The sequence below is a fragment of the Drosophila tropicalis genome, unplaced genomic scaffold (genome assembly GCF_018151085.1).
Source record: "Drosophila tropicalis isolate 14030-0801.00 unplaced genomic scaffold, ASM1815108v1 contig_845, whole genome shotgun sequence".
In the NCBI taxonomy this organism is placed as follows: Eukaryota; Metazoa; Arthropoda; class Insecta; order Diptera; family Drosophilidae; genus Drosophila; species Drosophila tropicalis.
In genome coordinates this window covers 2,345,365-2,359,596 of record NW_027173338.1, presented here as the reverse complement: position 1 = coordinate 2,359,596, position 14,232 = coordinate 2,345,365, and the positions used below count along the sequence as shown (strand labels likewise).

Sequence of the window (14,232 nt, the reverse complement as noted above, 5' to 3'; positions counted from 1 at the left end):
ACTTGCCAAACTTACGTGTTTAGTCTAATTCATGAAATCAATCTACTCATTGAAGCCCGTTTGGCAATTATTTTATGCAATAATCGTTGCATAAGTTCCGCTTATTTGTAACAAATGGAGCACAATCAATGCATCAATTGCCTTGACACCAACAACAGCCGCGGACCCTCTCTTGAAGTACGCACCCACAAGGGGAAGCAAATGACGCCAGCTGTGCGGGTCATTTGGCTGGTTAAATTTGTGCCCTTACCCTTCGAACCTTAGAGGGCAAAGTCTCCTGCCAGTCCAACGTTTATATAATGGCCATGGCAATAAATGACTCATAAATGTTGTATTAATTTTGTGCAATAGAATACAAAGTGCGCTGCTTTTGTGTGATTGTTGTTATTTGTGGCATTAATTTAGCTTGGCGGCAAATCAATATTTTGACTTGCATTGTATGTGTAAGTATGCCCCCCAGGGATAAACACAGAGAGAGAGAGAGAGAAAGAGATGCAGACATTTGTTAGTTGTCGCTTGTTGGTTCTTGAGAGGAAGCCACTTGATATACGAGGCTGTCATCCAGTCAGTCTTTCCACAGCCTTACTTAGTTGGATTTTATGCCTGACCATGCTTTAGTTTTATTGATTTTCCTTGCATCTTTTTTCCGTTTTTTTTTTTTTTTTTTTTTGTTTGCCTTGGGCGAGTTTTGAAGAAGGTATATATATATATAAATAAAGGTACATGTATGTGTGTGTGTATATTTGATATATGTATATGTTACAAGTGCCTGTTGCGGTTGCTTTTTAGGACAACAATTTTTTTCTGTTTTTCATTTTGCCATTTTCTGAAGATGCAATTGCTGGAAATGTGAAGAGGCCAAAAGAAAAAATGTGTAAAATATTTATGGAGTTTTTCATTCTTGGTTCTTGCATAAAAGTTGGATATACTACCTGCATTTTATATACATATATGAATTACTTTTCATTCATATCGAATGAGATAAATAACCATAGGGCAAATGAAAAAAAAACTTGTAGTAAGTTATATATATTTATTTTTATGGTATTTTTTAGGATGTTAAACTAATTTTTAAAAAGTATAACTTGAAATATTTAAACAATTAAGCACATGTGGCCTAAAATGGCGATGGGGCAACAAAGCGAAAGAATTTCCCTATTGCAAAAGCTAAGCCCATAACAGTAAACATTTAAATAATCTAGGCTTTAAGTCCATAGACTTAAAGGCCTAAAATGTCTTGTAGAACTTAGTTCACCTGGCTAATATCAATATCAATAAAACTTTATTCCTTAAATGACTTTAGAGGCATTATCATCGTGTGCCATTAAACTAGTGAAATGTTTCACTAGAGTACACAAAACTTTTGTTTATCATTAAAAAACGAAATGGTTGAATTTCAACAAGTTTTTAAGTTGCATGTTATGCGAGAATATATTTATTTTTTTCGTTTTCCTTGATGAAACTGGCAAGGCAATTTTTCTGATTCTGAATTTCATTTTTATGCTGTAGTATTTTTTCACTTTTTTTGCAGTTGTTGTTGTTATTGTATCCTTGCGCTGAGCTCTAATTGCTGTGGCTGTCGCTGTTGGGGATGCTGCGTGGCTGGTCCTGTGCCTGGGAAACCAGCCTGGGTCCCATTGCGAGAAATTATAAAAACACGAAAAGCAGCAGTAACAACAGCAGCAGCAGCAGCAGTAGCAGTTTTAGTAAGAACAACAACAACAACAACAACAATTGCTGGATTCCTTGTCGTCCTTGACTGACCTTGCGCATTGCAGGACTTGCGTGAAATGCTCATTATGCTTTGTTGTTGTTGTTGTTGTTGCTTGTAGATGTCAAGTTTTTTCATATTTTTCTCTTTTCTGTTTTTTTTTTTTTTTTTTTTTTGGGTTCTTGTTATTGTACTTGCATTTTAATGGTTGCAATCAAAATTTCAATGCATTGTTAAGCAGTCGCATAACTCAAAAGTCAAGGCAAACTGCCTACCTCAGGCTCAGCCCAGACACAGACACAGACAGCAAAGCAGAGCGACCAGATGAATAAGTAAATCTACATGCATACCACATGGCGTATACTTAACATTTGAATTTTAGCTAGCATAGGTTTTTCTTTGTGTTTTGTTTCAAAATTTATGACCTCCGAAAGAGTAACAAAACACGAATGTTGCAACTAAAAATGTAAGAAGAGGGAGAGACAGTGAACAATGAGCAAGTTTCACCCAACTGTAATTAGACCACGCCCCACATTTGCCCAAAAGAATGGGCGTACTATGGCAAAATGAGACAAATGAATGTGAGTATATAATAGTAAAAGCAAAACGCAAAATAAAGTCAAAGTGAAGAACAGGAAAAAGCAGTTTAATTTCATTTCAGGAAGATTCTCATATTATCCTAGGCGTGGTGGCAACCTAAAAGACAAAGGACAATCGGAGTGAGCGAGGAGGGAAGAAAACAAAAAGATGGGTGGAGTAGAGTGTAAGCACATCAGCAAATGCCTGATGATAAAATAAAATGCCAAATGTGCTCACATTATTCAAATGTCATGATAGTCTAGAGAAAACACACACCCAGACAGACACACACTCACACACACACACAGCGTGTGTCTTGAAGCAGCTCTTGACTTGGCTATGATGTGAATAGGATATTGTATAATATATGTATAAATAAAATATACGTATGTATAAGAAGAAAAACCGCCACAATATTAGCTGCTGATGTGCTTAGGAGAACTGAACTATTGTTTAATTTAGCGTGAAATTCCCAGATGAAAGAGGAAACATATGGTAACAATTTATCAATTTAAAACAACCAAAACAAAATAGAAAAAATTAACACTCTCCCATGGCAAACAATTTTTTATGTTTGAAAGGAGGTAAGTTTACTAACCATCTCAGTATTTTCAACGCAAGTTCCCCATCAACTTTTACTTTAATTTTGTTTAAGACCAGCGGCATTCTCTCTTGTTTCGCATTATGTCATTTAAAGGAAGTCATAAAAGACATTAACTTTATGTATGATCTACAATATATATATATTCTTAATTCAACAAAGTCTCAATGGGGAGAAGAAGGGACTTTTTATGGGATACCTGGAGTCAATGAGTTCCTCTCGACCACGAACAAAAACGTAGATTAGGTGGCTCGAATGTTAAGTCTTCAGTCCCAATGTTTTGGTCAAGACAAATCCATTTGCACCACATCTACTGAAAATGGGTAAACCAAATTTCCCTCAATCAGTTAGAGATAACAAAAACCCATACAAACAATCAATAACTAACAATCGGATCTCATTGTGAATCAAAAGTTATTGCTATAGTTTAATTTTGATGTTAGGCATTGTTATAAAGCTTTGATGCTATTTTAAAAAATCATTTTGTCCTTGTACTTGTTTAATTAAGCCAACCACTCTTATTGATTGGTATAATAGCCAGTTAATCGATTTAATGTTGACCAAACGACAACATAAATTAGCTACTAAGTATTAAAGTAAAGAAAATCTGTTCAATCTGTTATACCAAGGGGCGTATATAAGACTTATTACTTTATGAGTTCACTCCAACTAAAAAGACCGAAAACTTAAAGACTTCTGCATTTTAAATTTAATAAAGAAATATTGAAATCAAACATAAGTTAACTCTGCTTCGAAATTCCTTTAAATAATTGTCCCATAGACGGTTACCAAAAAAGAAAACAGAAAAATTGTTTCTTCCTAGCAAATTTTAATATAAAAAAATTTTTAAATTAAAACAAAACGTTGTTTAAATACTCAATAGATTTAATCTTACTTTATCATATTTTTATATTTTGTGTTTATCTTAAATTTAAGTTGGATATATTTTCAACCTCCCTCTGCACGCGCCACTTTAATCAAATTGTTGCTCACTATTTTCTGGCACTATCCATGAAAACTGCATTAATTAGAAACAAAGTGAAACAAGTTTCCCTTTTGGACCCATCCCCTGGTTCATGTCAAAATTTTTAATTATGTGTGTTTGAAATGAATTTATATATTCACTTTGCACTGCGCATATGCTTAAATTTTCATCACAGATCCGCAGCAACCGGGCCAATAAATGTAATGCATAAACGGTTTTATTTTAAGCATTTTTCTCGTAAGAAAACCGAAAGAACCTTGGCATTTATTTTGCTCACAATGAAAGCCGTTTAATCGTGAAAAATGGCCAGTAAAGTGACAGAGGAATGGGCGTACAGATTTGAAAGGTTTTTTGGGGTCGGAAGGGTGGCTGCATTTACGTATACTTAATACATACGTCTGACATACATACACACATACATACACTCACACGCACTCAACATGAAACATTTGTTTCTTGAGCGAAAAAGAACAAACGGAGTGCAGACTACGTGTGACAAGGCATAAATAACTAAACACCTGCAGAATGTGAGGACTGTGACTCCTTTTTATGGCTGGTTGTTTTTTTCTTGTTTTTTTGTTTTTGCTTTTGGTTTCTCATGCTTCGCTCTTTGTCATGTCTGCAGTGGCAATTTAAATTACGCAGGACTCCACAGGACTCTGTTTCGGCGTCGACGTCGTCGTCTGGTATTGCTTAAAGCATTTGTCAATATATCTTTCTGATGTAGGGACAAGCATAAAAATACAGTTGAATTACGTTTACTAACCGCCAAATAATTATTAGAGCGCCATCTAGCGGAAAATGTTGTTAACCAAAGGAAGAGAAGCCATGAGAAAGCTGTGTGGTGAAAAGCTTTTTAACCAACTAAAGAGAGAGTCCTTGCAATCAGCTGTTTCAAAGAAGATAAGATAAGACTCAAGCAACTAGGTCGTCAATCAATGCCTGCTTTGGAGTGATAAGATATAGAACCAATATATATTAAAGATATATATAAATTTAGTTAATGATTATACACTTTGTTGTAATTATCAAACAAATTTTTAGCTAAAGCTTTTAAATTTTTTTTTTTTTATCATATTTATTTACTACCACAGGCGGCAGTTTATCTACACAAAAGTGATTAACTTTATCAAGGCCATTTGATTTCATGGACAGATTGTATACTCCTCTCTCTCTCTCTGTCTCTCTTTCTCGCTCTTTCCGTTGGTTAGTTAAGCTTTTCATTAGATTCGCTTGTTGCTCTTAGTCAAAGCTTACGGGCTCTCTCTTTTACAGTTTTGAGCTGAAAGGAAGGACATGATTTGCTAGCCTGTCAGTTGATTGGCAACACGTTTGCCGGAAGGTAATCCTTAACGAAAAGAAAATAGAAAGAAGTTTTTCACAAATCCTTGAAATATTACTACCACAATACGCAAAACAGGAAGTCAATCCAGTTCTAAGTGCGTTCGTTAGAAGTCGTGTGTATTCATAGTTTATCCAATGCAAATACAAATATCGAAATGCATCAAGTGAAATTTTTGTGTGAATAATTAAATGTGTTAGTTTGCCAAAAATGGTGTTCAATCAAGTTAAATGTGTGTTATATATAATAAATTTAATAAAGCCAAGTCAACTTGTTGCTGAGCCAATAAGCCTTTCTGCAGAACCTCCATGGCCGCCACTTAGAAGGCCCTTAAAACCCCTCTTGATGGGGCTAAAAGCAAAAGCAAAACGATTGCTAATTGCAAATATTTGTGTAACAATTTGTTTGCTCTCTCTCCATGAAATAAATTAAGAGCTAAACGTTTGCTTTCACTTTGGGATACAGACGAGCCGGCAATTAGTTGGGTATCAGAGGGTCAGACACGTTTTACCCCATCCAGCAGACAACTAAAATTACATTAAACACATTCAAATTACAATTACGTAACCCGGACAATATCTACAAAAAGGAATAACAAAAAATCATTCATAAAAAATAAAAATAAAAGAAAACAATAAAGGCAGGTCGCTTATAAATCAGAGTGAGGAGTGCAACATCGAAATGGGTCTGCCAACACCTCTAACAGCAGACAAACAACACACTGACACACTGACCCACGCACACACCCACACACAAACACAGAAGATACCACACCCAAAGCAAGGGCACACCTGAACCCAAACCGATCTCTGGTTGTCTGTTTGGTTAACTCCTGTAACAAGTTGCGGCAAACAAAAACAAAAAGCGGATTAACACTTTGCTCAATGGCGATGATATGACCACCACTAGCAACCCCAGGCACTGCCCAGTATATACTGTCCTACTGCTGCTGGTTGTGCTGGTCGTCATTTTACTCCTTTTTTTTTTTGAGATAGAGAAAAAACGAATGGAAGGAGTAACGCTTGCAGGGCCTGACCTTACGACCCTTTTGCTCAGTCAATCTAACTGGGCAACCCTTTTATTTTTGTTTTTGTTTTGAATATACCAAAAAAAATGGTGAGGCGAGAAGTTTTCCCTTTTTTTTTGGGAAACGAAAGCAGAAATATAAAAACTCAAAAATTACACTAGATAACAAAATGTTATTAAAGTTATTTTATGAGTAAACTTTCGAGCAGCAAACTTATTTTAAGATCTGCCTTGGAAGCCTAAAAATATGCAACATTAAATGTAAGAAAATTGTTATAATATAAACCCTATGAAAAGGTTTTTATCATTTGAGTTTCCATTTAAACAAACTTTTACATAAACCTTTAGGTTTTTAATAAAGTTATATCTTAATCTTAATATTTAAATCCATCGGTATTCTGTTATTTGTGGTAACTTTAAATCTAAAATTTTATTATATGGCAATTAGCTGTGGTCTTTTTAAACAACATCTTTTCTTACTTGCATGAATTATAATCTATTGAGAAACTTCAAATGAGCAGTTTTGCCAGATTCAAAATATTTCTGAAATTTTTAATGCATTCTAAGCAAAGAATACTTTAAATTCATTTTAAAATCTTTTTAACAATTTTTTAATCTACTTTTTAACGATTTCTTTATTTAACAATATACTTTTTTTAAAACTTTGGAAACCATTTTTTATATTAATCAGAACTAAACCTAAAGAATATTAATATTTTTACAAAAACCTCTTAAAATTTGTTGAGAGATATAACTCTGTTATTGCTATTGTATTTATTTTTAATGTAAAATGAATATAAATATACAAAGTGTAAATTTATAATCCCCTTTTATATTTTTGGCATTAGATTTCATGCACTTAGACTTTGGTTACGAAATTGATAACATCAATGGAATTGTTCACACGAAACTCTCATTAAATCTAGAATAAAAACTAATTTTGTTAAAGTCTCCAAGGAGAATGGCATTGGGCAGTAAAAATCTCTGGAATTTTGATTATAATTTGTTAAGACTAATAAATTAGTCAAGGTCCATTGTGAAAAGCAAATTTAATGCCGCTGTTTTGTTAACATTTTTCTATGCTTTTATTTTGCATATAAATTTAATATTCTTTTGTGGGGGTTGGTTGTTTTTTTTTTTTTTTTTTTTGGTCATAGATTCTTTTCTCTTCAGATTGCTTAGCATCTCAATCTCATTAATAAGAGAAGGAAAATCAAAGAAAATCTTGTAAGACTTCAAATAAAAATTACATTTGCTTGTAGTTTATTATTTTGACTCTTCTTGTTTAATTTTTCTTTTTTTTTTTTTTTTTGTTGTTGTTTGGCAATCTAAATGCCAATGTAAATTGTTGATCTTTAAGGATTATTACTATATTGAAATTTATGACCTGAATTTTGTGGTTGTTTAGTGTTTTAATGGCAATCCAGCTGAAGGAACTTCAAGCCAGAAGTGAGCAACCAATTGTTGATATTGTTGTTGGTGGTGGTGTTAGTGTTGTTGTTGTTGTTGTTGTTGTTGATGATGTTGCTGTTGTTAGCTGGCAACACTTAAGCCGCAAAATATACCCAAAGTTTATATTTGTTGGCCTTTTTTTTTGTGTGTCTTCTTCCATTTTTTTTTTTTTTTTTGGTATGACAACAATTTGCCTGTGTGTGTGTGTGTGTGTGTGTGTGTGTGTGTGTGTAAACCCTTGTCCCGTATCTTTGCAGTCAGCGCTTTTGTTTTGACAGACTTTAGGCTTCAGTTTCATTTTCGGTTTTCATTTTAGAGCGCGAAGCGAAATGTTTCCAACTGAGTTGATGATTTTCCAAGGCAAATCAAAGGCAGCATCCTAACAACAGCTGCCAATGTATCCTGAAAATTTTCGGCATTCCCTTTGGTTCAATATACTTTTTTATATATATGTATGTATGTATGTATGTACATATTGAGGTATATGTATATATAGTCAGTCTTTTATCTCTTTGCTCCCATGATATGACGACCTTGTGAGGAGGGATTGAGAATTGAGGATTGGGTGAATTGAAGGACTAGAGAACAGCGAGGGGGGTTCGAGGTTGGTCGACCTAAATATTTCAGAATTAATTTACCAAATTAAAGCCGGCATGCTTATCCAAGCCACTGAGCTTCGCAATTTATCTGCAAACATGGACACACACACACACACACACACAGCGAACGCCCAAAGGTATTAATTAGTATTGCACAATGTCGAGACCAGGCTCCAAAGCTGATAGTATATGTATGTATAAATATACATATATGTATATACAATATAGATAGTCACGCCAGAAGGAATTCAGCGAGCTGGTATACTCTGGCCAAACTAAAACTTATTATAATACAATAAAACATAAAAATAAGGGCGTAACATCATAACACAACAGTACACACAGACATAAACACCCACACACTCTCTCTCTCACACACACACACACACTATTCTGACACAATGATGAAAATAAAAAAATAAAATCCATATTTCCAAGTTTCAGCTTTCCTTTTAGCCTGAACTGCTTGCCACTTCGTCAACACACACAAACACATAAACACACATAGCCGCAGACACACAGTTACAGTTACAAAGGTGTTGACATTCTCTCATGCCTCAAATGTCATACATAAAAGACAGTCTATATTCGACATATATGGACAACATATACATACATATGTATGTGTATGAATGTTCCTACCTACGTGATAATACTATATTCGCGCTGAGAGAGCCTGCAAGGGTAAATGAAACGAAGAGGGCGGAGGGAATGGAAGAGACTCTTCATACTTCATATGACGCAGTCTTTAATATTTTTGTAACTAAATGAATGAGTAAATGAAATGATGTTGAATGGATGTAAGCGTTTGTGTGTGTGTGTGTGGGCATGAATGAATGAATGAATAAACGCTTGTCAGTTGAGTGTTTTTGTGTGGTTAGATTTCAAAATGTATTTTTGTTCTATCCTCGCTTGTGTAGACAAAGCAAGGAAAACTTTTACAAACATTTTACAAATGCAGGAAATGAATTTTCATATTATATTTTCTATTTAAAATTGTATATGACATCAGCAGCTAAAGTCAATTTATTTAGAATATTAGTTTATTATTAAAATTAATATTGAAAAATGTATTCACATAGATAGATTGACATATAAATGCATTTGATTTGAAGTTATTCAAAGTTTTTAAAGTCTTGACAGTACTAGCAATAACTGCATGAGAGGTGGAAAACAGAGAAGCACAAGGATAAGTTAATTAGTCCCCAAATTGAGATATATGTATAACATTATATTGACACAGATTCAAACAGATCCTTAGAGACTCTTGTCTGTACTGAAATGTTTAGTATCGAGAATAAGACTTAGTACTTGACTAGTTTGTATTGGCGAATAATCATGGATGGTTCGAAAACTGATCTCAATTTGAAATGTAAGACAATGGCAGAAGACAAAGACTTCTTTTCCGACCACATAATATATATTAGACAATTATTTTTTTATTCTTGATCACCTTGAGACGCATAGTCGATAAACCCCAAGAATATACACACTTCAGCTTAGTCGTATTTCGATTTTTTGGTATTTTCTGCTTTATTTCAACTCAAATACATATCTATTTCAAGTAAGTTTCTTTTTTGCCATTCAAAGAAATTCCTTTTGCTTTGGGTCATTGAAACAGGAAAAGTGTTTGAATATTTTAACGAAATCTCATTGAAGCAAACCTTTTTCATAAATTATTTAAATCAAGTATTGTTTTGTTGCTTCTGGCATTTCCGTCCAAAGAAAGTTATGGAAAAACGTTTGAATTTAAATGAAATTGAATTTGATTTTATGGGACTCACTTTTTCCATGAGTTTAAATTTCATGTTCGCTTCTCTTTTTTTAGGCGATTATCCGAAAGCCATTAAATAGCTTTAATTACATTTTTATTGATACATCAATTACATTTCTAAATCAAAATATATTTATGCCTACAAACATGCATATACATACACTGAGCATTAATTGTGTCAATAATCATTTTATCAATCTGATGCCCTCAATCTCCCATTTACTCTGTCTGCCAGTTTTGCCTTCTCCATATTTTTTTCACGCACATTTATTTTTATTGTACTTTGTTGGTTTTTCATAGGCCTCGGCAACATTTTGAACATATTTTATATATACATACATACATACATATATATAAATATGTATATATGTGGCAATTTTAGCGCCTTCCGCCATTCCGCACAGCGTTGATAAGCGAGGCAAGAACAAAACAAAAAAGCCATAACTAGGGAGAGAGAAGTAAAATTGGCGGGCGGGGGATGAGTCTAACAACAAATAGCAGGCTATGGCAGACGCTTTAATGTATACATTTGAATGGCATTATCACAGAAAACCAGGAAACTCAACCAGAAACACTGAAAACCTGCAGAAACATTGAGGCAACCAACACAATTTTAGCCGCAGAAAGGCATTCATTGTCTGACATTATGCCTTCCATCTGGTTGGGTGTTTGTATGTGTGTGTGTGTGTGTTGGTGTGGTTGTGGGTCTGTGTATGTGTTGGTACTTATTTCCAAGCAATTTACTTTAATTCGTCGCATTTCAGATTGGAAAGGGAAGGAGATATAAGTATATATTGTAGAGTAAGAGAGAGCGTCAGAACTGTAAAAGTCATCAACTCTCGACTGTTGGGATCCACTTTCGCATTCACTTTTCAACCATTTCACCTGCCCATGGGGTAATACGATTTTTATTGACTACAATTATCATAGGCATCATTATCATCATCATACTCATCATCGCGTTCATTATCGTTGTTATCATCACAGCAAATCTAATCGACACTTTTGTGTGGGCGTGTCTCTGCGTGTGGCAGATTGTTGTAATTGCAATTATGGTTAGATTTTCCAAAAAGCTAAATTGAAAATTGCATTTGAAATTATTGTTGGCATGTGAGTTAAGAGCTAACTGATAAATTGCTTCGATAAATATGAGCCACAATATTGTATGGACATACTTGAGGCCATTTAGTGGTCTTTAATGAATGCTTTGCGGATTACAATTTTATATAATTTACTGAATTTCATCTAATGGCATTTACTTAATTATAGTAAATAACACTAAGACTTAAATAACATTCTTAAATGTGTGTGCAAGAAAATTGGCTAAGTAAGCGATTGAAAAGAAAGAATTTCATTAAAATTACACTGATTACTGTAGAAATTATGATTACTGTTTGTCTGGACATTAACATCAAACATTGAATACGTTTAGATTTTTACTCTGTACTTTGTTTAATCGGCGGATTGTAGTTTGAATATTGTTTATATATCCTTTTATAATATGAAATACCATCAAGACAATATTTTGTTAGGATTTAGTTTTGTTAAGCGAAAAATTAGAAGAAAATTGTAAGTTTTTCTTTCCATAAATTTGTAAGTTTTATTATGTTTCTGTTTTCTGTTTTTGTGGTTCATGCCATTAAGATATTTCTTCTTATCAAGAACCTATATTACTTTCTTCTTGAAATTAACTTGAAGATCGTTGCTCCACTCTTTTATAAATAAACTGGTATAGTAAGTTCCTAATCTTGTTAAGATCAAAAGAACTTAATTGAATTGCCAAGTCTAAGATAATTTACATAGTTGAGAAAAGAAATAATAAATAGTTATATGGACTCACTCAAGGTTAATATTTTATTTTATATATTTATACAACAACCTTTTGCATTGACTCAATCGTTTTTTATATCAATTATCTTCGTCGCATAAATCTGTGGTCTTTAATTTACACCCTTTTAATATGATTAAATCAATAAAATTCAATTTGGCTAATTGCAACAAATTGGCTTGGCTATCTGCCCATTGCCAATTACAGGCAACCAAATTTACGCCCACGACGACCTTGTTTTAGTGAAAATTTTTGCAAATTTTAACCAAAATGTGTGTGAGCAGCTAAAGTGAAAATAACAAACTAAAATCATAATCAAAACGAGGCAAAGTTAACAACATAAAAGGCCGACCGAGCTCAAAACGTGAGGCAGGAACATGTCCAATTTAAATTTATCAAATATGCCGCGTCGTTTGGCTCCGGGAACTGCCACTCCGGTGGCAGTACACGCTTCACACGCGGCAACAGCAGCAGCAACAACAGGAACAGGAACAACGGCGGCTTCAGCTCTGCTGACGGCCAGATTAACATCGGCGAACACGGTGACCAGCAGTGTGACATCATTGCATCAGCAACAACAACAGGAACCCCTCCTGCATCAGACGACAACAGGACACACAATGGCAGCCACATCCTGCCCGGATTCACCTATACGCCGCGTGTCATCTAGTTTAAAGAACTCCGCTTTGGATTTTGCCTCACGTTTCTTTAACAAATGCAAGGCTGCCACATTCACGGTGGATGGCGCCACCTATACAATCGGTGAGTACCTAAGAAGGGTAAACAAAATGCAATGCCTGGTAAATTGTTTATTTTTGGCCTGTCTCTGTTTATTTGATCTATGCACAGTGAATGTATTTCTCTCTCCTTCTATCGAACGACATTGGCAGCTATAACAAGGTCGCCAATTGGCATTGGCCCCCACCGCATACAGACATCGTCCCACAACAACACAACACAACTTCTAGTATGCAGGTGTGTGTGTGGGTGTGAGGGTGTGTTTATGCCAGGTGTTTGGGACTTTACCATCTCCTTCTCTTCTGGCTTGTGCTCCTACCAATTTATTCCACGCTTTTCCTTATCGATTTTGTCACTTTCACCAGCACCCAAAAAAAAAAAGAAGAAAAAAAATGCGAAATGGCAATGTGAATGACAAGTTCATGTCGTGCAACATATATGTATGTAGGTAGAAGTAAATAATATGCAAAATTCTCGCTCCCATAAGCAATATGCATAGACAAAGTGCAAAAAAGGAAAGGAGAGACATTGAAATGGAATGGCAGAGATGCAGAGTAAATAGGAGGTAGACGGCAACATGCAGAAGATCGATGGAAATCTAATTATCTATGTACAAGCAGAAAGTCAAAGGCTGTCAAGATTTTTCCTCCCATTATAATTCTTGGAAATTTCCAACTACATCCATATAAAGTACTTACTTTGTCATTCACCTAGAAGCAATACTGTCTCTGTTTCATATGCACCCACATCGAAGGAGCAATGTTATGTTTTCGATTTGTCCGTTCCCAGAATCCAGTAATATTGCTAATGCAACTTATTTGTATAACTTCAGATAAGATAGATCCTATCCATTATCCACCACGGACCTACATATCTTTCACTATTTAACTAAATGAATCAATCTGAGGAATCGAATCAATGAATGAGCAAATCATTCAAAAACTAAGAGTTTGTTTACTCACAAATCTTTAAAGGGCTCCATTTATTCCAGTATTACCTCGACTACTTTAGCACTTGTAAACACAATTTAAAGCCTCACTTTTTCGGTTCATTAAGAGACTTGTCATAAATGTTAATTTGAATTTACGTTATGCACATATTTACATATATGTTTATCGAATATTTTGTTGGTTTTTGTAGCGGAAATCAACATTCATAAGTAATCCAAATAGTGAAAAGCTAATTAATCTCATTTCATATAGCAAATGTGCTCATTTTTATCAGAATGGCATCAGCATCATCATCATCATCATCATCGATTGATCAATGCGAATCAGCATGGTATTTGCATTTTCATTTTATGTACGAAAATTATATGGAATAAAGTGAAAATTTAATTATATACATGAAGAAAATGTGCGGGTTGTATTGAATAATTAATTTGTTCCTGGCCGTGTAAATAAATACTTTTAGTTAGTTGCTCTATCTGACTATATTTGTCGATTGTGAGAACAATTCTCGCAGTTGTTTATTCAATTATTTTAGCCAGCGTTTTTGCTTAGTTTTATATTTTTTTGTTTGGGATATAAACTCAATTGGCGTTTGCTTTGTGTCTGGGAAAACACAAACATTGAAATTGGAAACTCACGTGCGAAAT

At 34.3% G+C, this 14,232-nt stretch overlaps 1 protein-coding gene across 1 annotated transcript in view; it reads left to right on the top strand.

Moving 5' to 3' along the window:
- Positions 1–12,504: 12,504 nt before the first annotated feature.
- The window catches only part of Pde1c (Phosphodiesterase 1c), a 105,414-nt gene continuing 103,686 nt past the window's right edge, over positions 12,505–14,232 (top strand). Inside the window, exon 1 of the mRNA XM_068295813.1 lies at positions 12,505–12,659. Within this exon, the coding sequence (XP_068151914.1) occupies positions 12,518–12,659 (142 nt within the window). The 5' untranslated portion in view covers positions 12,505–12,517. The remainder of the gene's footprint in view (positions 12,660–14,232) is intronic.